At 35.2% G+C, this 21,240-nt stretch overlaps 1 protein-coding gene across 1 annotated transcript in view; it reads right to left on the bottom strand.

Moving 5' to 3' along the window:
• The window catches only part of PDCL2 (phosducin like 2), a 35,552-nt gene that overhangs the window by 9,934 nt on the left and 4,378 nt on the right, over positions 1-21,240 (bottom strand). The window contains exons 2-4 of the mRNA XM_049630497.1: positions 13,733-13,853; positions 13,081-13,171; positions 292-435 (exon numbers count right to left, since the gene is read on the bottom strand). Of these exons, the coding sequence (XP_049486454.1) occupies positions 292-435; positions 13,081-13,171; positions 13,733-13,853 (356 nt within the window). The remainder of the gene's footprint in view (positions 1-291; positions 436-13,080; positions 13,172-13,732; positions 13,854-21,240) is intronic.

The raw sequence follows: 21,240 nt of genomic DNA on the forward strand, positions 1-21,240 counted from the left end.
CATTTGTTCTAGATAGGATGCTGCCTGATTCATTAATTGTTTAATGAAGTCAATCAGATCTTCAATTTTACTTGATTTTTACTTGAATTTTGTTTTTTAACATTATGTGTATATATATATACATACATACATATATATATATACACATACATATATATGTGTATATACATATGTATAATTTTTCTTTTCTTGAGTGGTCTTTGTCATATGCCTTATAAAGCCTCAAAACCAAACATAAATATCTTAAAACATTAGTATATTAACATTTTACAGAAATACTATAGTAATTACCTTGATCTGTATAAATGAATTATAACTGACACATCTTTTTCTGCATTTGTGACTTCATTCACATACTGATTTCCAGAAATTTCTCTTAATTCCCCAAATTTTTGTTTTATCTTAAGAGCTTTCCATTCCTGTAACCGCTTTTCTCTAAAAAAATAAAATGAAATTACATAAGAAAATTGTTATAGTCTTCAGGTCATTCCTATACACAGAAACAAGTTAGGGCAATGAATGTCATGCTAGTACATATCAAACACTTTAAAGAATGTTAGAATAACTATTAATGCTCTTATAATTCCAATTCCTCTTTTCATATGGGTATTTGTGTTATGAATATTGCAAAGAGGAGTTAGCTATTGACTTTTAAATTTATTTTTATTTAAGGCTAGGTCTTAATCATAGCTATAGAGGGCATTGAGCCAACAAATTCTCATACATACACAGGTTAAATACTAAGGAAGCATATACATAATAATAATAGCTAACATTTATTGAGTGCTTACTATGTTGCCAGGCACTGTTTTAAGTGCACTACATTAACTAATTTAACTTTATCAAGTTAGTACTATTCTCACCCTGTTTACGTGCTCTTAACTATCATGCTGAGCTGAACTTCGGTCCAAAGCCTTTGCGAACACGTATAATTACTTGTTATAACTTTATTGCAGGTAGAGAGGTGGTAGAGAAGGGTGATCACTCTAAGACTAAACTGGGTTTAAATGCCAACTCCTACTTATGAGCAGCATAAGCTCAGGCAAGTTATTTAATCACTCTAAGCTTCAGTTCTCCAACTGCAAATGGGAATAATATTAATACTTATTTACACAGGATTGTTGGGGATTAAATGAGATAACATATGTAGATTTCTTAGGATGGTGCCTAGCACACAATGAGTATTCAACAAATGTTCCCTAGTTATTCACCCATAGAGGACCTTGAAACTTTAAGAACTTTCTCAAAATTTGCATGTTTTGATTTAGTTGTGGAACACTTGGATCCAGAGTTTCCAACACACCTACAAGTTTCTTAAAGGTTACTGATTCCATACCTCTAAGTTATCTGGGAGTACACACTCCTTTCTTTCTCTGTGTATCAACTAGATTTTCTTATTTTCTGTATAATTAAAAAAAATTTTTTTAAGTAATCTCCATGTCCAACATGGAGCTTGAACTCACAACTCCAAGATCAAGAGTCACATACTGTACTGATTGAGCCCACCAGGCCCTTTATTTTCTTATTTTCTGTATTGATGCTCTGGCATCTGGGACCTTGCTGATCCTGGAGAGACTGCCTCTCCCAGGGCTAGGTAATTTCTAAAGATAGCAAATACTCACTGCAGAGCACATTTCTTAAAAGCAAACCAACTAATTCAGAGCCCAATCCTTCAACCACCTCCTTTATTGGTCTGAGGCACTATTCCTATTCCCTAATCTTTCCTGGCCCAGGAATCAGACAACTAGAGGCAGCCTCTACAGCCCAGAGCCTGCCAAAATTATTCAACTAGCCAATCCTACATCTGCTCACCCTGCTTAGCTTACTTACCTTTCCCACAGAAATCACAATGAAGAGTGGTGTCCATACTATCCCCTCACTCCTTCTGCCTCTTAACCAACTCTGATGCTTCCCTGTATGGCCCTGCATTGTAGGGCATGCCCTACTCTTGAGAACTGAGTAATAAACTATCTTCACCATGGCAATTATCTCCTGTTCTGTTGGCATGGCCAAACCTAAATCCTGGGTATATTTTAGAACATTCTGTTTTTATTGCATGTGTTAGAACCATATCAGGTAAAACCACTCACTTTACGTAACAAGTAAATCAAGCAAAATGAAGCCTAGAGAAGAATGCCAAGAACAGGAATTCAAATCTAGGGCCTTCTCACAACTTTCAAACTGAAATCCTTCAATTTTCCCTGTACTGGCTCAGATATTCAGAACTTACAGTTACTCCAAAAATCTTTTGGGAGCCCAGTTTTGTTTGCACTGAGTATTTAGCATCACTATCATTAACTTCCCTCAATTTGATCTCACTGGCTTATATCTGCCAAAAATTTCAAAAAGTTTTTGTTCCAGTGATGGCACCATGCCCTACTTAATGGTGTGACTATCTTTCTCCTCTACTTCTGCACCTTCTCCTCCTCATTTTTCTTTGCAATTCAGTAGAATTAAACACCTGGGTTGGTTTTGCCATCAGAAAGGGATATAGTGTTCAACGGCCTCATTTTTCTTTCTCCTTTCTTCTTTTTCGTTTCTTTTTCTTTCTTTTCTTTCTTCTTCCTTCCTTTCTTTCTTTTCTTTTCTTTCTTCTTTCCTTCTTTATTTGTTTCTTTCTTTCTTTCCAATGGCCTGCATTTTCCACCTAACAATTGTCAGTTGGGATTTACTCACAAAAACAGAAAGCAGCAGAAAGCTTAATCTGGGGGATTAAGTATTTTACACACCACTCAGTATAAAGATGAAGACTCTAGGCTTGGCTACCAAGAATGACTTCCAAAACAATACTCAAAACTGGTCTGCCAAAGGAATGAATAGCTTTCCCTGCTGCAATCCAGAAACTGGGGAATCTGGAACTACTATTTCAATTGTGTTCTACTATCAACCTACACTGGGGATCAGAAAACCACTGCAACAATTATTGTCTCTAGGGATGTACCTTCTTTGCAAAGACTAGAAGAAAATATTTGCAGAAGGTACATCTGATGAAGGAGTATTATCTAAAATATACAAAGAACCCTAAAACCTCAACAATCAGAAAACAAACAAACAACCTGATTCAAAAATGGGCCAAAGACCTGAACAGGCAACTCACCAAAAAATATATTGATGACAAATAAGCATATTAAAAGATACTCCACATCTATGTAATCAAGGAAATGCAAATTGAAACAAGAGAGAACAACATATCTATTAAAATGGCCAAAATCTACAACACTGACACCAAATGATTGAGAGGATGTGGAGCAACAGGAACTCTCATTTATTGCTGGTTGGAATACAAAATGGCCACCTTTTGGAAGATGGTTTGGAGGTTTCTTATATAATTAAACAAACTCTTACCATACGATCCTGCTATCATGCTCCTTGGTATTTACCCAAAGGAGTGAAAACTATGTCTACACAAAAACCTACACGTGGGTGTTTATAGCAGCTTTAAAATAATTTATCATGGCCCAAACTTGGAAGTAGCTCAGATATCCTTAAGTAAGTGAATGGATAAACTGTGGTGTATCCAGATAATGTAGTATTATTCAATGCTAAAAAGAAATGAGCTCTCAAGCCATGAAAAGACATGGAAGAAACTTAAATGCATATTACAAGTGAAAGAAGCCAATCTGGGAAGGCTACAAACTGTACGACCCCAACTATATGACAATCTGGAAAGGCAAGGTATGGAGACAATAAAAAAAATCAGCAGTTGCCAGAGATTTGCAATGGGGAGGGGACAAATAGGCAGACTACAGAGAATTTTTAGGGTAGTGAAAATACTTTGTATGATACCATAATGATGGATACATCATTACGCACTTGTCCAAACTCATAGAAAATACAACACTAAAAATGGACTGTATTGTATGTACACTGTAGACTTTGGGTGATTCTGATGTATTGATGTAGGTTCATCAATTATAGCAAATCTATCATTCTGGTGGGAGATGTTGATAATGCTGGAGACTATGCATTTGCTGGGGCAGCGGGTATATTGGAATCTCTATACCTTCCACTCATTTTGCTGTGAATGTAAAACTGCTTTCACAATTCTTAAAATTTTTGTTTTGTTTTGGCTTTAAATGAGGAATTTGCTTTATATCACCACTATCAGGATGACTACAGAATTTTCCCTTGTTAATAACAACTTTTGAAAGGATACAGGTTCCTTTTTCCTTAGATCCAAAGTGACAACTGAGATATGAAAATAATGTGGCACAAACTGGTGGCAATTAAAGTTGGACTTTTGATATGGAATATGCAAGTGAAAGAACTTGTATATGTAGTATCTCTCTCTCATCTCTGTGGCAGAAACTGGCTGGTCATTGGTATAGCTTTCTCTTCCAGGGCTCACAGGAAGACTACATTTGCCAGCTTCCTTTGTGGTTAGATTAGGCCCAGGAGACTGGATTATGTCCAGTAGATCAAGAGTGACAGTGAAATATGCATTTCTGTGACTCACCCCTGCAATGTCCCATGCTGTCTTTTACACTGTCTCCCTAGTCCACAAGCCGGAGGGAAAGGATGCTGACATGATGTGGCCCTAATGAAAAGAGCCCAGATCCCTAGTCATCACCCAGAGAAGAGTCACTGAAGTAACTCTTCAGAGTAACAGAAGAGTCACTGAAGTTCCTGAGTAAGGAACTTTCCTGTGTGAAACCACTGTGATTTTGAAGTTGCATGTTACAGAAGCATTAATTATCTCAATAAATTCTGCTGACATAAATGATTAATTAGTAGGATTGCCATCATTGAACAATCCTTGCATTCTTTGAATAAATCCTAATTATTCACCATATATAATGATTTTGCTATGCTATTTTATTTGTCAATATTGTATTTAAGATTTTTGCATCTATGTTTCAAAAGTGAGATTGGTCTAAAGCAATGTTTTCCAAGTTAAGGCATGTGGACATCCTGTACGAGAATCACTTAGGTATAGCAGGTTCCAAAGATTGACATATTCCTGAGATCCCAACCCAAATTTACTGATTATTACCTCTTCATTCTGATCTCAGGAATGTGTATTTTAAACTATATTATGGACAGTTATCAAAATATACAAAGGTAAAGAGACCCCAGATGCATGCATCTTCCAATTATTTCTATTCATGGCCAATCTCTACATCTTACATCTTTACCCCTGTTAACTTCCCATCTCACGGGCTATTCTGAAGCAAATATAAGACATCATGTAATTTCATCTGTAAATATTTCATTAGGTATCTCCAAAAGATGAGGATACTTTAAAAAATTTAATTCACATAGCACAATCACACCTAAAACAATAATTTCTTAATATAGTCATATAATGTTCAAATAATCCTATTCTAAAATACATAAAATATACATAAAATTTACCATGTTAACCATGTAAGTGTTCAACAGCATTGAGTATTGTCTCCATTTTTTAAAGTTTGTTTACTCAAATGAGGATCCAAATTAGATTTATACATATGGTTATTATATCTCTTAAATCTAATTTAATCCAGATTCTTTCCATCTACTTTTTCCCCCTGGCAATTTCTTTATCAAAGGAACCTGGATTGTTTGTCCAAGGTTTCCCACAGTCTGAATTTTGCTAGTTGCATTGTCATAAGGTCAATTCACATGACAAATATAAATTTTTATTGACAATGTTGGGTGGTTATTTTGACCAACCAACCTGAGTCATGAGTTTTATTTCCTTTCTGTATGAACCTTGTCTGATTGTGACAATCAGTGTTATATTATCAATAAATATAACCATGTTTTATGCAACAAATTAGTAAACTCTCCATCTTTATAAAAACATAAAGATTATCTGTGCCTTGAAAGTAGAGAAAAATCAGCTAGAGAACAAATTTTAGGAATCAGTTTATCTTCTCACTAATGTTTTTCCATCTCTTATTGAGTCAATTTTGGAAATTTATATTTTCATCAAAAAATCATATTTTTAAATGATGCAAATGATCATATATCAAATATTCTCCTGGCCTGGCTTCTTTCATTTAGTATAATGCTTTTGAATTTTACCAAAGTTACTATGTGTGTCATTAGTTTGCTTTCTATTCCTACAGAGTAGTATTCCATTACGTGAATACACTACAATTTGTTTATTCACTCACTTCACATGTATTCATCGTATCAATGGACTTTTACGTTGTTTTGTTGTTAGCTATTATGAACATTCATGTACAATTCTTTGTATTGACATAGATCTTCAATTCCCTCAGAAATGTGATTGCTGGGTTAAATGTATATGTAACTTTGTATGAAATTGCCAAACTGCTTTCCAGAGTGGTTATATGAATATTTCAGTTCCTCCATGATCTTTACATTTTAATTGTAATATAATTCATATATAAGCATACCTTGAAGATTTTGTGGGTTCTATTCCAAACCATTGCAATAAAGTGAAACTCACAATAAAGTGAGTCAAGTGGATTTTCTGGTTTCCCAGCGTGTATAAAAGTTATGTTTACACTATGCTGTAGTCCATTAAGAGCACAATATCGTTATGTCTAAAAAATGTACATACCTTCACAAAATAAAAATAAATAGCAAATAAACACATTATTCCTTTAAAAAATGCTAACCATCATCTAAGCTTTCAGAGAGTCATAATCACTGATGACAGATTACCATGACAAATATAATAATAATAAAAAAGCTTGAAATATTGTGAGAATACCAAAATGTGACAATCATGAAGTGAGCAAATGCGGTAGAAAAATGGCACCAATAGACTTGCTCAAGGCAGGGCTGCCACAAGCTTCCAATGCATAAAAAAGACAGTATCTGCAAAGTGCAATAAAGTGAAGTGCAATAAAGTGAGGCATGCATGTATAATAAAATTCAACTATAAAAAAATATGGGACGCCTGGGTGGCTCAGTTGGTTAAATGTTCCACTCTTCATTTCGGCTCAGGTCATGAACTCACAGTCATGAGATTGAGTCCCATGCCAGGGTCCGTGCTGGGCACAGGGCCTGCTTAAGATCCTCTCTTCCCCTCTCTCTGCCCGTCCCTGACTCACTCTCTTTCCCTAAATAAATAAATAAATAAATAAAGTAAAAAGAAAATGAAAAACAAAATCCAACTATTGAAGTGTACAATTCAGTGATTTTTAAAACATTCACAAAGTTATGCATCCATTACCACTATTTAATCCTAGAATATTTTTATTGCTCCAAAGTTATTCCTTATTCCCCCATCTGCACTTATTCCCATCACAGGCCATGGTAATTAATAATTTCTGTCTCTATGAATTTTCCTATCCTGGACATTTCATATAAGTGGGATCATATAAAATATGGCCTTCTGTTACTGGCTTCTTTCACTTAGCATAATATTTTAAAGGCTCAATTGTATTGTATCATATATCAGTACCACATTTCTTTAAATGGCTGGTAATATTCCATTGTCTGATATACTATAATTTGTTCATCGTCTCCCCAGTTGATAGATATTCACATTTTGTACTTTTTGGCTGTTTTGAATAGTGCTATGAACATTCATATACATATTTTATGTTTTCAGTTTTCTTGGATATATACACATCCAAGTGGAATTGTGAATCATATGGTAATTCTATATTTAACATCTGAGGAAATTCCAGACTGTTTTTCAAAGCAGTGCACCATTTTACATTCCCACCAGCAACGTACGAGGGTTCCAATTTCTCCACATGCTCACCAACTTTTATTGTCTGTCTTCTTTACTATAACCACCCTAGTGGGAAAGAAATGGAATCTCATGTTTTTGATTTGCATTTTCCTAATGACTAAGTTGATCATCTTTTCATGTAGTTACTTTCCATTTGTATACCTGCATTGGAGAAATGTCTATTCAAGTCCTTTGCATGTTTTTAAATTGAGTTGTCTTTTGTTGCTGAGTTTTAGGAATTCTTTATATATTCTGGTTAGTAATCCTGTATCATATATTTATACATATAATTTGCAAATATTTTCTCCCATTCTGTGGGTTATTTTTTCATTCTCTTGATAGTGTCCTTTGTACAAAAGTGTAAAATTTTGATAAAGTCCAGTTTATCTATTTTTTCTTTTGTTGCTGTGCTTTTGGTGTCATATCCAAGAAATCATTGCCAAATCCAATGTCATGGATGTTTCCCCTTATGTTTTCCCCGTAAGTTTTAGTTCTTATATTTAGGTCTTTGATCCATTTTCTGTTATTTGTTGCTTATGGTATGAGGTAGGAGTCCAACTTTTCTTCTCCATGTAGAAATTTCGTTTTCCCACTGCCATTTGTTGAAAAGATTGAATGGTCTTGGCACCTTGTTGAAAATCATTTGACTATATATGTGAGGGTTTCTTTCTGGGCTCTCTATCTTATTCTAGTGATCTGTATGTCTCTTCTTATGTCACTACTACATTGTTTTGATTACTGTCACTTTGTAGTAGGTTTCAAAATCTGGAAGTATGAGTCCTCCAATTTTGTTCTTTCTCAAGATGTCTTTGGTTTTCAGGACACGGGTTGTGTTTCTTTATATTCATTCTACCAATATCTGCCTTTAATTGGAGATCAATTAATTTAAAATCCATTTACATTTAAACTACGTAATGTAAGTGTCTGACATGAAGTTTTTTGATTGTACTGTAAGTGCCTGACGTTGAGCTTTTGGTTGCTGAGGAGTCCATTTCAAAAGACATCCATCTTGAAAAACACAGTGCCAGCTGTATGACACAGCTACTAGCAAAACAACCAGATAAGGAATTAGGCTGCCCCCACCTATGAGGACCCCTCTTTCAGACACCCCTGGGTAAACTAGACTGCTTGAATGACCAGCTTCTCCTTTCCCATGTCCTAACTCCAGCTTTTATGCACTAAATTAGCCAATAAAGAGTAAACCTGTGAAACCTAAACACCCCACCATTGGACCCTAGTAAAGGCAGAGCCCCAGCTCTGTACTCTTTCTCCCCAATAATCTGGCTATGTGGCCTTTAGGCATGCCATGTAGCTTCCAGCACCTACGAGTAATAAATCTTTTTCCTCAATGGTTCCTGGTGGGGTTTTTGCTAAAGCGTATCCTACAATCATAATAAGAACCAAAGGGCTAGTGCAGCCACAAAATGTGAGTAATACAGGCCCAGATGAATCCCTCAGGCATTCCTCACCAACAATATCATTCTCAATAGGCTGGGACCAATGCGACAAAGCAATTCTTATTAATGAAGGACTTCTGCCATTTAGCTCTTTTGTGTGTTTCTTATTTGCTTTTTGTCCCTCAATTCTTCCATCACTGTTTCTTTTTGTATTTAGTTGATTTTTGTAATATGCCATTTTAATTTGCTTCTTCTTTTCCATTCTGTAATCTTTTAGTTTTTTTCTTAGCATTTACCTTAAGGATTAAAATTAGTATCTTATGATGACCTACTGTGAATAATACCAACTTAGTTTCAATACTAGACAAATGCTCCACTTGTATACACCTCCATCCCTCCTCTTTCATGCTGTCATTGTTACAAACTACATTGTTATACATTGTCCATCAACATCAACTTATAATTGTTGTTTTATGAAAAAAAAATTGCTGTTTTATGTCTTTGCCTTTTAAATCATACAGGGAAAGACAGAGTTAAGAACCAAAAGCTGAGTGATTCTGGCTTTTATATTTGCTTACGTAGTTACCTTTATGTTACTTACTCATTCATAAAGCTTTGAGTTACTGTCTAGTGCTCTTAAACTTCAGCAAGAACGACTACTTTTTTAGGGCAATTCTAGTAGTAACAAACTCACTTAGCTTAAATTAATGTCTTAATTTATCCTTCATTTGCAACAGTTTTGCCAAATGAAGAATTCTCAGTTGGTAGTTTTGTGTGGTATTGTTGTTGTTTTGCAGCAATTAAAATATATCAATTCACTGCTTTCTGGCCTCCAAGATTTCTGATGAGAAACTGACAGTTTTATTAAAGGTCCATTGTATGTGACACTTTACTTCTCTCTCACTGATTTCAAGTTTGTTTTTATCTTTTGATAGTTGATTATGATGTGTCTTTGTGTGGGTCTCTTTGAGTTGATACTACTTGGAACCCATTGAGCATCATGGATTTGGAGATTTGTGTCTTTTGTTAAATTTGGGAGGTTTTCAGACATTATTTTTTCAAATATTATTTCTGCCCTTTTCTCTTTTCTTCTGCTGGGACTCTTATACCACATAAGTTGGCTCACTTAGCGTATCACAAGGCCAGTTAGTCTCTGTTCACTTCATTCTTTTTTTCTTCTATTCCTCAGACTCCATAATTTCAATTGTCTTCTCTTCAAATTTGTTCTTTCTTCAGCTTGTTGAAATCTGATTTTTGAAGCTCTCTAGTATATGTTCATTTCAATTTTTATTGTACTTTTTAGTCTTAGAATATCTTTTTGGTTCCTTCTTACAATTTCTCTCTTTATTGTTATTCTCACTTTGTTCATATAATGCTTTCCTGTCTTTGTGTCGATTTCTTTTGTTACTTTGAATTGGAAATACTTATGTTTCTTTGTATGCCTTGTAATTTGAAAACAACACTGGATTCTTATAAATGTGGTAACTCTAAGAAATCAGATCCCTACCTTCCATGATTTATTTTTTTATTACTTTATGGTGTCTCTGTGCCAGAGATCAGTCTGAGGTGAAAGAATTAAGGTTGTCTCAGGTCTTTCTGAGCTTTTGTCTTTCCCAAGGCTTTCTAAATTCCTTCATTTACACAGTTGTTTTGAATGTCCAAATACCAACCAACCAAACAGATGTGGCTACTTTATATCCTCTGGAAGCCACCTGAGCCAGTGAAAATTGACACCATAGCAACCACTCTTTGTGCCTGTATCTCCACATTCAGAAGCAGTAATTCATAATCAGAACACAGAACCTTGATATTGAGGACAAAGTCTTTACTGTCCACTCTGGCTTTAGTAAGCTTTTTCAGTAACACAGGCTGCTGTCCAAACAGTTGCCTACCATGGGGCTGGGGGTAAGGTATGGATAGCTATTACCACACTAAGGACTGAAATCAGCCAATACTAACTACAGTTTACCAGCCAAACTTTATCTTGGAAGCTACAAGTGTTCAAATAGACTCCAGAGTTCCCAAGCTGTCACTTGAGACTGTTTCTTCTAGTACAATAATTATCTAGGTGGACAAATGGATCCCTAGAGCTTTCTATTCTGCCATCTTTCCTGATGTGAACCTAGTCTGTTGTTTTTTGAAAATGTCTCAAATTTGGGCTTCTCTGATATATTTTTATAATTAGACTGAGGATATGAAATTATTGACAAGGATACTACATAGGTAATGTGTCCTCCACAGTGCATGATATCAGGAGTTACTTGATGCCAATATATTATTGGTAATGTTAACCTTGGTCATTTCCTAAGATGGAGTCTGCCAAAAGTCTACACTGTAAACTTACTATTTCCTCTTTTATAATTACTAAATATTTGGGGGGAGATACTTTGAGATTATGAAAATATCCTGTTTCTATTTAAATTTCCCGACTCATTTCAGCATCTATCAGCAAATCTTGCCCATGGGGGATTAATTATTATTGTGGTGTTCTGATGGTGATTTTTCTATTTTCCTCAGTGTTACTTTCTCTGAATTTGTTCATTTCAGTTATTTATATCACAAGGGAGTCCTGGATATTTATTTTATAATCCAGTATTATGATTATTTATTTTGTTGCTCAAGTTGTTCCAACTATGACCATTTAAAAATCTTTCGTTTTGCTCCTATACCTTTAAAAAACTTTTTTTCTACAGCATTTCTTTACTTTCTGGCACCACATGATGCTCCTGACTCATATTGTACTTTCTCAACTCACACTGTGGAATGAAGCAGTCCTCCAAGGAACAGTGGTTCCTATTATTAGAGAGTAGCATTTGTAAAACAAGAGCTAAGAGCTAGGTGTACTCATTGCTACCAGACTATTGCTACTTCTAATCCAATTCACTTTTCTTGGGGCTTTTTTCATGTTAAGCCAGCATTCTTGGGACCAATCCCACTTGATCAGGATGTATTGTTCTTTTTTTTAAATTGTTGGACCTAATTTGCTAAACTGTGTTTAAAAATTTTGTGCCTATATTTTATATACGTATGTATTCTATATATCCTATATATAAGAGATATTTTTCTGTGCCATTCTGTTTTTGAAATTTCTTTATCTGGCTTGAGTTTCAGGATAAGTTGGGAAATATACATACCTGTTCTAATTTCAGAAAGAATTTATTTATGAGTAGTAATTAATTATTTATTAAATGATATACATCATCCTAGAAGGAAAACTGTGGCTCTTATTGGCCTTTTACTGATATTTCCACTTTACTTATATGTAACTTGATGAAGTTCCACTGTGTATTACTGGATAGCTTTTTACTTAAGCAAAGGAAAAAATATTCAGGAAAAAAACTATTGCACTTATATAAAGTGAGGTGGGTTTAAAATGTTCTTGAAGGGTACGGGTTGGCTTAGTTAGTAGAGCATGTGACTCTTGATCTCAAGATCATGGGTTCAAGCCTCATGCTGGGCATTAAGCTTAATTTTAAAAAATTAAAATGTTCTTAAAAATTAGTTTTGTTCTTGGGGCACCTGGAAGTGTCCAACTCTTGATTTCGGCTTAGGCCATGATCGCACAGTTTGTGAGATCAAGCCCTGCATCAGGCTCTGTGCTGACAGTGTGGAGCCCAATTGGGATTCTCTTTCTCCCTCTCTCTCTGCCTTTTCTCTGCTCACCTGCTCTCTCTCTCTCAAAATAAATAAAAATTTTTAAAAATTACTTTTGTTCTTTTTAAAAATCTATTCTGTAGAAAAAAATAGAGCCTTTTAAATTTCATTCTTATAATACTTCTCCATTCAAAAACTCATAAGTTGGGGCACCTGGGTGGCTCAGTCCATTAAGCATCCAATTTCAGCTCAGGTCATGATCTTGTGGTCTGTGAGTTCAAGCCCCATATCAGGCTCTGTGCTAACAACTTGAAGCCTGGAGCCAGCTTGATTCTGCGTCTCCCTCTCTTTCTGCCCCTCCCCTGCTCATGCTCTGTTCCTCTCTCTCTCTCTCTCTCAAAAAAATAAATATTAAAAAAACTCTTAAGTTGCCCAAATAAATCACTATACCTATATATTTCAATAGCTCTCATATCTTCTTCATCAAATTCATCTTCAGCTTCCTTCAACTGTGCAAGAGTCATCTTTTCATAAGGTTTAACTAAAACAAAATAAATTTTAGATAACTGAATTATTTAGAACTCATTTTTTACTTTATAATCATATGGTTAGAAAAAACAATATAGAAATAAATAGAAATAAAGAATATCTTTAATGTTGCAGGTTCTCCAATATATAAAGCTATTTTATAGCTGACTGCTTTGGTTTTATTTACTGTGATTCCTGCTCTGAATTCACAGAACTACCAGGCTACATTTAAAGTAGATGTGAACATCAGTTAGACACCATAAATTTAGACTTCCCAAGTACTTGAAAGTCTTAACACATAATGCATACTATATATATGATCAAAATAGAAGGTAATCACAAGGTAGAGGAAGATGGCAGAGAAAAAAGCTCACTAGGTTATAAACCAGGATGTTTCAGCTCTGTTACTAACTAGCTTGTGACTTTTGACATATGAATTAAAAATTTTAGGTGTCAGCACCCTAATTTCAAAAGTATGGGTGGGATTTCTAATGTCTTCTCTCCCTCTTAGTTTATGAAATACACTTTCTCTATCATTATCTCCTCATCCAGCCCACTAAATGCACAACTATACCCATTGCTTCTTTTTGTAAATGTAAAACCATTTCTTCAATTTCATCTTTTGGCTCTTCTTTTGGAGGAAGAATGCCAAAATCTCTTAAAATTTCATTCCATTCTGTATCTTCATTTGGATCCTATAAAAAAATAGAAAATCTATTAACACAGTTGTGCATTTTAATATGTACATGTAAAATTGATATATAACATTTTCAACTATGCAATTGTTCATGAACTCTACAGATAACGGAATAATTAGTTTCAAAGTATAGAACAAAGTGGCCTACTTTTTCCTCACTTCCCAGCACAAGTGGTACTACATACTTTGATAGATAAGATACATCCTCTACCCTCAAAGTTACCCTGAGATGTTTAATAAAAAATCAATTTGGAACACATATATCAAATATTAATGAAGTAAACTCATAAATCATGGAAAATTCTCTCATGACTATATTAGGCAAAACCAATTAACATCATGCAAAAATACTGTTTTGTTTTTCTACATAGGCATTTAATACCTCCAGGTGAACACGCTTCTCTTTTCAACCAATTAGCTTCAAGGGACTCGTACTCCCAGGTTAAATGTTAGAAGAGGCTAGGAATTTTTCCATAGTTTAATTTCTGTCTAATAATAATTTCTTTCTGGGCGCCTGGGTGGCTCAGACGGCTGCATGTCCAACTTCGGCTCAGGTCATGATCTCATGGTCTGCAAGTTCAATCCCCACGTCGGGCTCTGTGCTGACAGCTTGGAGCCTTGAGCCTGCTTTGGATTCTGTGTCTTCCTCGCTCTCTGCCCCTGCCCCACTCACACTCTGTCTCTCTTGCTCTCAAAAATAAATAATAAAAAAAAGTCTCTTTCTATGAAAGCTAACCTTGTTTTCCTTGTTACTTAGCCTTCGATATTTTATTTGCTCCTTTTCCAGAGGTTGTAATATATTAACTCTTTTATTTCTAGTTTGCTATCCATTTCCCCTGATATTTCCAGAGGAAGGGAGAATTTAATTATACATATGAGAAAATACTGTGACAAATTATTTGATGACCTTAAATGATCTCCACATTCTGGTATTCACATCTCTGCACAACTCCCTCTCCTTGACTATGGGTGGGAACTGTGGCATGCTTCTAACCAACAGAACATGGCAAAGATGAAAGAATGTAATTTCTATTATTATTCTCCATAATATTATAACTTCCATCTTGCCAGCACTCTTCACACTGGTTAGCTATGATAAAGCAAGCTGCTATATTGGGAAGTGCCTTATGGAGAGAACTATGCAACAAGGGAAATGTAACCAACAATCAGCTAGACATTGAGGTTCTTAGTCAAATAGCCCCAAAGAACTGAATTCTGCCAAATACCATGTAAATGAACTTAAAAATGGATTCCTCCTCTGTTGTACCTTTAAATGAGATCCCAGCGGAGTATGTGGGTGATTCAGTCAGTTAAGCATCCAACTTCAGCTCAGGTCATGATCTCATGGTTCACAAGTTAGAGTCGGATGGCTCTGTGCTGACAGCTCAAAGCCTGGAGCCTGCTTCAGATTCTGTGTCTCCCTCTTTCTCTCTCTGCCCTTCCCCCACTCACATTCTGTCTCTCTCTGTCTCTCTCTCTCAAAAACAAATAAACATTAATAAATAAATGAATAAACAAATAAATAAATAAGACCCCAGCTTTGGCTGACACTTTCATTGCAACCTTGTGGGAGACTCTGGAGAAGAGGGCCCAGCTAAGCAAAGCCTAGATCAAGACCCATAAAAACTCTGATACAGTAAATGTGTTGTTTTAAGCCACCAAGTTTGTTATAGTTTGTTATGCAATAATAAATGACAGACAAGTATCATCTTATTTCTCCTTTCATCCTATTCTTTGGCCAAAGTTTTGTTTGTCTGTCCCCACTTTGTCTATTACTGGTCACTCTATCCCTGAGATCTTCAATCCCTATTCTTTATATGTCTCCTAATAATAAAATACCAGCATCAGTAGGAATTCTGCACTTGGTAATGGTAGACTAGATCATTTGAATCAAACCTTTTGCTGAGAACATCTAGTAAAATTGAACGAAATTGATGAAAATCAATCTGAAAGCACTGGAGAATCAATAAGGCAGTGAAGAAAATTATCAGGAGAAGATCTTAGATGAGAAGGAGAGCTAGAGAGGAGCTCCATGTTTGAGGCCATTCCCCGTGGATCAACTACCAATTATGGAAGAGGCCAAGAAGCTGAGAAATCTAAAAAAGGCTCACAGACTTCGGCACTGTGACCAGAGACAGAAATCAGCAAGAAAATGATAACTAGGAGATCATCATATATTTGGAATTAAGAAAACACTTTCTAAATAATCCATGGGTCAGAGAAAAAAACACAATGGGAATTTAAAAGCATTAGGAATTGAATGATAAAAAGTAAAGCCATATAACAAAAAAATATGTGGGCTGCAACTAAAGCAGTTCATAAAATAAATTTTATATCCTTAATTTGATATTTTATAAAATGAAAAGTTTAAAAATTAAGATGTAAACATCCAACCAAAGAAGTTGGAAAAAGAAAATCAAAATAAATCAAAGATAAAAAGAGTGAAAGTAGAAATTGATGAGTTGAAAAATTAATATATAATAGGATTAACAAGGCCAAAAATTGGTTCTTAGAGAATATTAATGAAATTGATAAACACTTACCAAAACTGACCAAAAAAAAAAAAAAAAAAAAAGCAAGAAGGCACAAATAACCAATACTAGAAATGAAAAAGGGAAACTCTTGAAACTCTTGACAGATAATACAAACATTTTAAATGAGGGTCCTACCAATTATATTTTGCTCTTTTTTTATACCTTAAGGTAAAGCTTAGATTATTGACTATGAACCTTTCTTTTCTAATACAGCCACTTACAGCTATGTATTTCCCCATTAACAATTTTCTTAGCTGCACCCTACAAATTTTGGTTTGCTGTACCATTATTATCATTCAATTAAAAATATTCCCAATCTCTTTTATAATTTTTTACTGACATCTTAGTTATTTGGAAGGATGTTGTTTAATTTTCCAGTAATTTCAACTTTTCTAGGTATCTTATTAATACTTTCTAATTTAATTCTCTTTGGTTAGAAAACATACTTTGTTAAGATTTTGATTTTTTGACACGCATTGACTTGTTTTATGACCCAGTATATGATGTATCTTAGTGAATGCTTGAAAAAAGCATGCATTCTGCCACTGATAGGTATATTTCTCTATAAATCAATGGATGATTGACAGGTTTGTTCAAATCTTCTATTTTGTTAGCAATTTTTATATCTAGTTTTTCTATCAATTACTAAGAGGAGGGGTTTTAAAATCTCACATTATGATTGTGGATTTGTCTATTTATCCCTTGAATTATGTTAGTTTTTGCTTTATGTGTTCTGCTTTATGTATTCAAACTGTGTCTCTTTTAAGATGACACAAAGAAATGGAAAGATGTTCCATGCTCATGAGTTAGAAAACCAAATATTGTTAAAAGGTCTACACTACCCAAAGCAATCAACAGATTTAATGCAATCTCTATCAAAATACCAACATTTTTCACAGAACTAGAACAAACAATCCTAAAATTTGTATGGCACAACAAAAGACCCTATTCAGGGTCAGGGTCAGCCAAAGTAATCTTGAAAAAGAAAAACAAAACTGGAAGTATCACAACTCCAGACTTCAAGTTTCATTACACAGCTGTAGTAATCAAAACAGTATGGCACTGGCATAAAATTAGACACATAGGTCAATGGAACAGAATAGAAAGTCCAGGAATAAACCCACAATTATATGGTCAATCAATCATTGACAAAGGAGGCAAAAATATGCAATGAGAGAAAGATAGTCTCTTCAACAAATGGTGCTGGGAAAACTAGACAGCAACATGCAAAAGAGTGAAACTAGGCCATTTTCTTACACCATACATAAAAATAAACTCGAAATGAATAAAGTACCTAAATGTGAGACCTGAAACCATAAAAATCCTAGACAGGACAGACAGTAATTTCTCTGACACTGGCCATAGCAATATCTTTCTAGGTAGGTCCCCTGAGGCATGGGAAACAAATGCAAAAAATAAACTGTTGGGACTACATCAAAATAAAAGGCTTCTGTACACCAAAGGAAATGCCAACAAAACTAAACAACAAGCTACTGAATGGGAAAAGATATTTGCAAATGACATATCCAAAAAAGTGTTAGTATCCAAAATTACAAATAACTTATATAGTTCAACACCAAAAAAATGCAATTAAAAAATGAACAGAAGACATAAACAGACATTTCTCTACAGAAGATGTACAGATGGCCAACAGACAAATGAAAAGATGCTCAACATCACTCATCATCAGGGAAATGCAAATCAAAACCACAATGAGATATAATCTCACACTTGTCAGACTGGCTATTATCAAAAAGATAAGAAATTGCAAGTGTTGGCAAGGATGGGGAAAAAAGGGAAGGCTTGCACTTTGTTGGTGGTTATGTAAATTGGTGCCCCCACTGTGGAAGACAGTATGGAGGTTCCTCAAGAACTATCCTATGACCTAGTAATCACACTATTGTGTATTAAGAATATGAAAATACTAATTTGAAGGGATATATGCACTCCAATGTTTCTTGCAACGTTATTTATAATAGCCAAACTATGGAAGCACCCCAAGTGTCTGTCAATAGTTGAATGGATAAAGAAGTGGGATACACAAACACGTACACACACACAAAGGAATATTACTCATCCATAAAAAGAATGAAATCTTGCCATTTGCAACAACACGGATGGCTCTATAGAGAGTATAATGCTAAAATGAAATAAGTCCATTAGAGAAAGAAAAATACCACATGCTTTCATTTTTATGTCAAATTTAAGAAAGAAAGAAAGAAACAAACAAAAAAAGACCAATCAAAAAACCTACTCTTAACTATAGAGAACAATCAGATGATTACCAGGGGGGAGTGGGGTGGGGACGGGTGAAATAGGTGAAGGGGATTAAGAGTACACATCTTGATGAGCACTGAGTAATATATGGAACTGTTGAATCACTATATTGTACCCATGAAACTAATATAACACTATATGTTAACTATGCAGGAATTTAAATCTTAAAAAATAATAATAAAATAAAATAATAAAGTGTCTCAGCAGTATACAGTTGTGTGTTGCTTTTCCATTCTGACAATCTCTGCCTTTTGAAGTATTTAGTCCATTAATATTTAATATAATTGTTAATATTAGATTTAGAGCTACTATTTTCCTGTTTTAGTCTCATTTACTTTTTTGTTCCTCTATTTCTTTCTTGCCTTCTTTTGGTTAATTAAGTAGTTTTTAGAATATCATTGTTTGCCACTGGCTTTTTAGGTATACACCTTTGCATTATGATTTTAATAATTGCTCTAGAAATTATATTGGGTATCTTTAACTTATTACAGCCTACCTAGATTTAATATTGTACTACTTCACATAAAATATGGGAACATTGGGGGTGCCTGGGTGGCTCAGTTGGTTACGCATCCAACTTCAGCTCAGGTCATGATCTCATGGTTCATGAGTTAGAGCCTGATGGCTCTGTGCTGACAGCTCAGAGGCTGAAGCCTACTTCAGTTCTGTGTCTCCCTCTCTCTTTCTCTGCCCCTCCCCTGCTCATGCTGTCTCTCCCTCTTTCAAAAATAAATAAACATTAAAAAGATTTTTTTAATAAAAAAAATATGGGAACCTTGCCTAGTTACATTTACCACTATCCCATCCTTTGCTTTACTGCTGTTAAATATATTAACATCTACATATATTTGAAAACCCATAATACAAGGTTATAATTTCTGCCTTAAAGAATTATAATGTTAAGGGAATTAAGAGAAAAAATATAGTTATTAGTACTTATCCACATATTTACCATATATGGTGCTCTTCACTCCTTTCTTTAGATCCAGTTTTCACTCTGGTGTCATTTCCCTTCAGCCCGAATAAACACCCTTAAGCATTTCTTATAGTTAAGGTCTGCTGGCAACTAATTCTCCCAGTTTTCATATTTCTGAAAATAACTATTTTCCCCCAGTTTTTTGGATGGATAGGTTAGCTGGATATAGAATTTTGGTTTGACAGTTTTCCCCTCCAGCATTTAAAGCATTTTAAACATTCATCTCTTGCTCTGGGGAAAAGAAACTGCCATGTTGTGAGGACACTCAAGCAGCCTGTGTTAGTCTGTGTGGGCTTCCATAACAGAATATAAGACTGGGTGGCTTAAATAGAAATTTATTTTCTCACAGTTCTGGAAGATGCAAGTCCCAGATCAAGGTACCAGGCAGGGTTGATTTCTAGTGAGAAACCTGGCTTTCAAGTGGCCACCTTCTTGCTCTGTTCTCACATGCACTTTTCTCTGTGCACAGAGAAAGATGGAGGGAGGGAGAGAAAGAGAGAGAGAGAAAGAGAGAGAGACTGAGAGAGAGAATACTCTGGTGTCCCTTACTCATAAGGATACCAGTCCTTTCAGATTGTCAGAAGGACACCAGTCCCTACCCTTATGACTTCATTTAACCTTAATTACCTCCTTAAGAATCCTACTTCCAAATATAGTCACATTTGGGGTTAGGGTCTCAACATATGAATTTTGGAGAGACACAATTCATTCCATGAAAAAGCCGTATTGAAAAGTCCAAGTGGGGGCGCCTGGGTGACTCAGTCGGTTAAGCGTCCAACTTCGGCTCAGGTCATGATCTTGCGGTCCATGAGTTCGAGCCCTGCGTTGGGCTCTGTGCTGACAGTTCAGAGCCTGGAGCCTGTTTCAGATTCTGTGTCTCCCTCTTTCTCTGACCCTCCCCCGTTCATGCTCTGCCTCTCTCTGTCTCAAAAATAAATAAACGTTAAAAAAAAAAAAAGTCCAAGTGGTGGGAAACCAAGGCCTCCTGCCAACAGTCATGTGAGTGAGTCATGTTGGAAGCAGATACTGCAGCCCTAGCTGATATCTGAATTGTACTCTCATTTACTCTTTGAGCCAGAGCCACCTGACTAAGCCACTCACAAATTTCTGACCCCCAGAAACTATGAGATAATAAATATTTGTTGTTTTAAGCTGCTAAATTCAGGGCTATTTAGCTACATCGTAAAAGAAAACTAATATACCTATCCATTCAAGGGCTTTTATATTTTTTTCTTAGCTTCTAGAAATCTTTATTAAAAATTAATCAAAAATGTAAAAAAATACCCCTGTTCTAGGGGTGCTTGGGTGGCTCAGTTGGTTGAGCTTCTGACTCTCGATTGAAGCTCAGGTCATGGGATCAAGCTCCATGTCATGCTCTACGCTGAGCATGGAGCCTGCTTAAGATTCTCTCTCTCCCACTATCCGTTTCCCCCATTTGTACACGCTCTCTCTATATATAAAACACAGTTTTTTTAAATTCCTGTTCTGATGTTCACCACAGTATTCATAATAGCAAAATTTAGAAACAATTTTAGTTTAGTATTCAGCAAAGAAATTAAGAGGTCCATTCAGCTTTTTACTTCAGCTTTACTCCATTT

The sequence above is a fragment of the Panthera uncia genome, chromosome B1 (assembly GCF_023721935.1).
Source record: "Panthera uncia isolate 11264 chromosome B1, Puncia_PCG_1.0, whole genome shotgun sequence".
In the NCBI taxonomy this organism is placed as follows: Eukaryota; Metazoa; Chordata; class Mammalia; order Carnivora; family Felidae; genus Panthera; species Panthera uncia.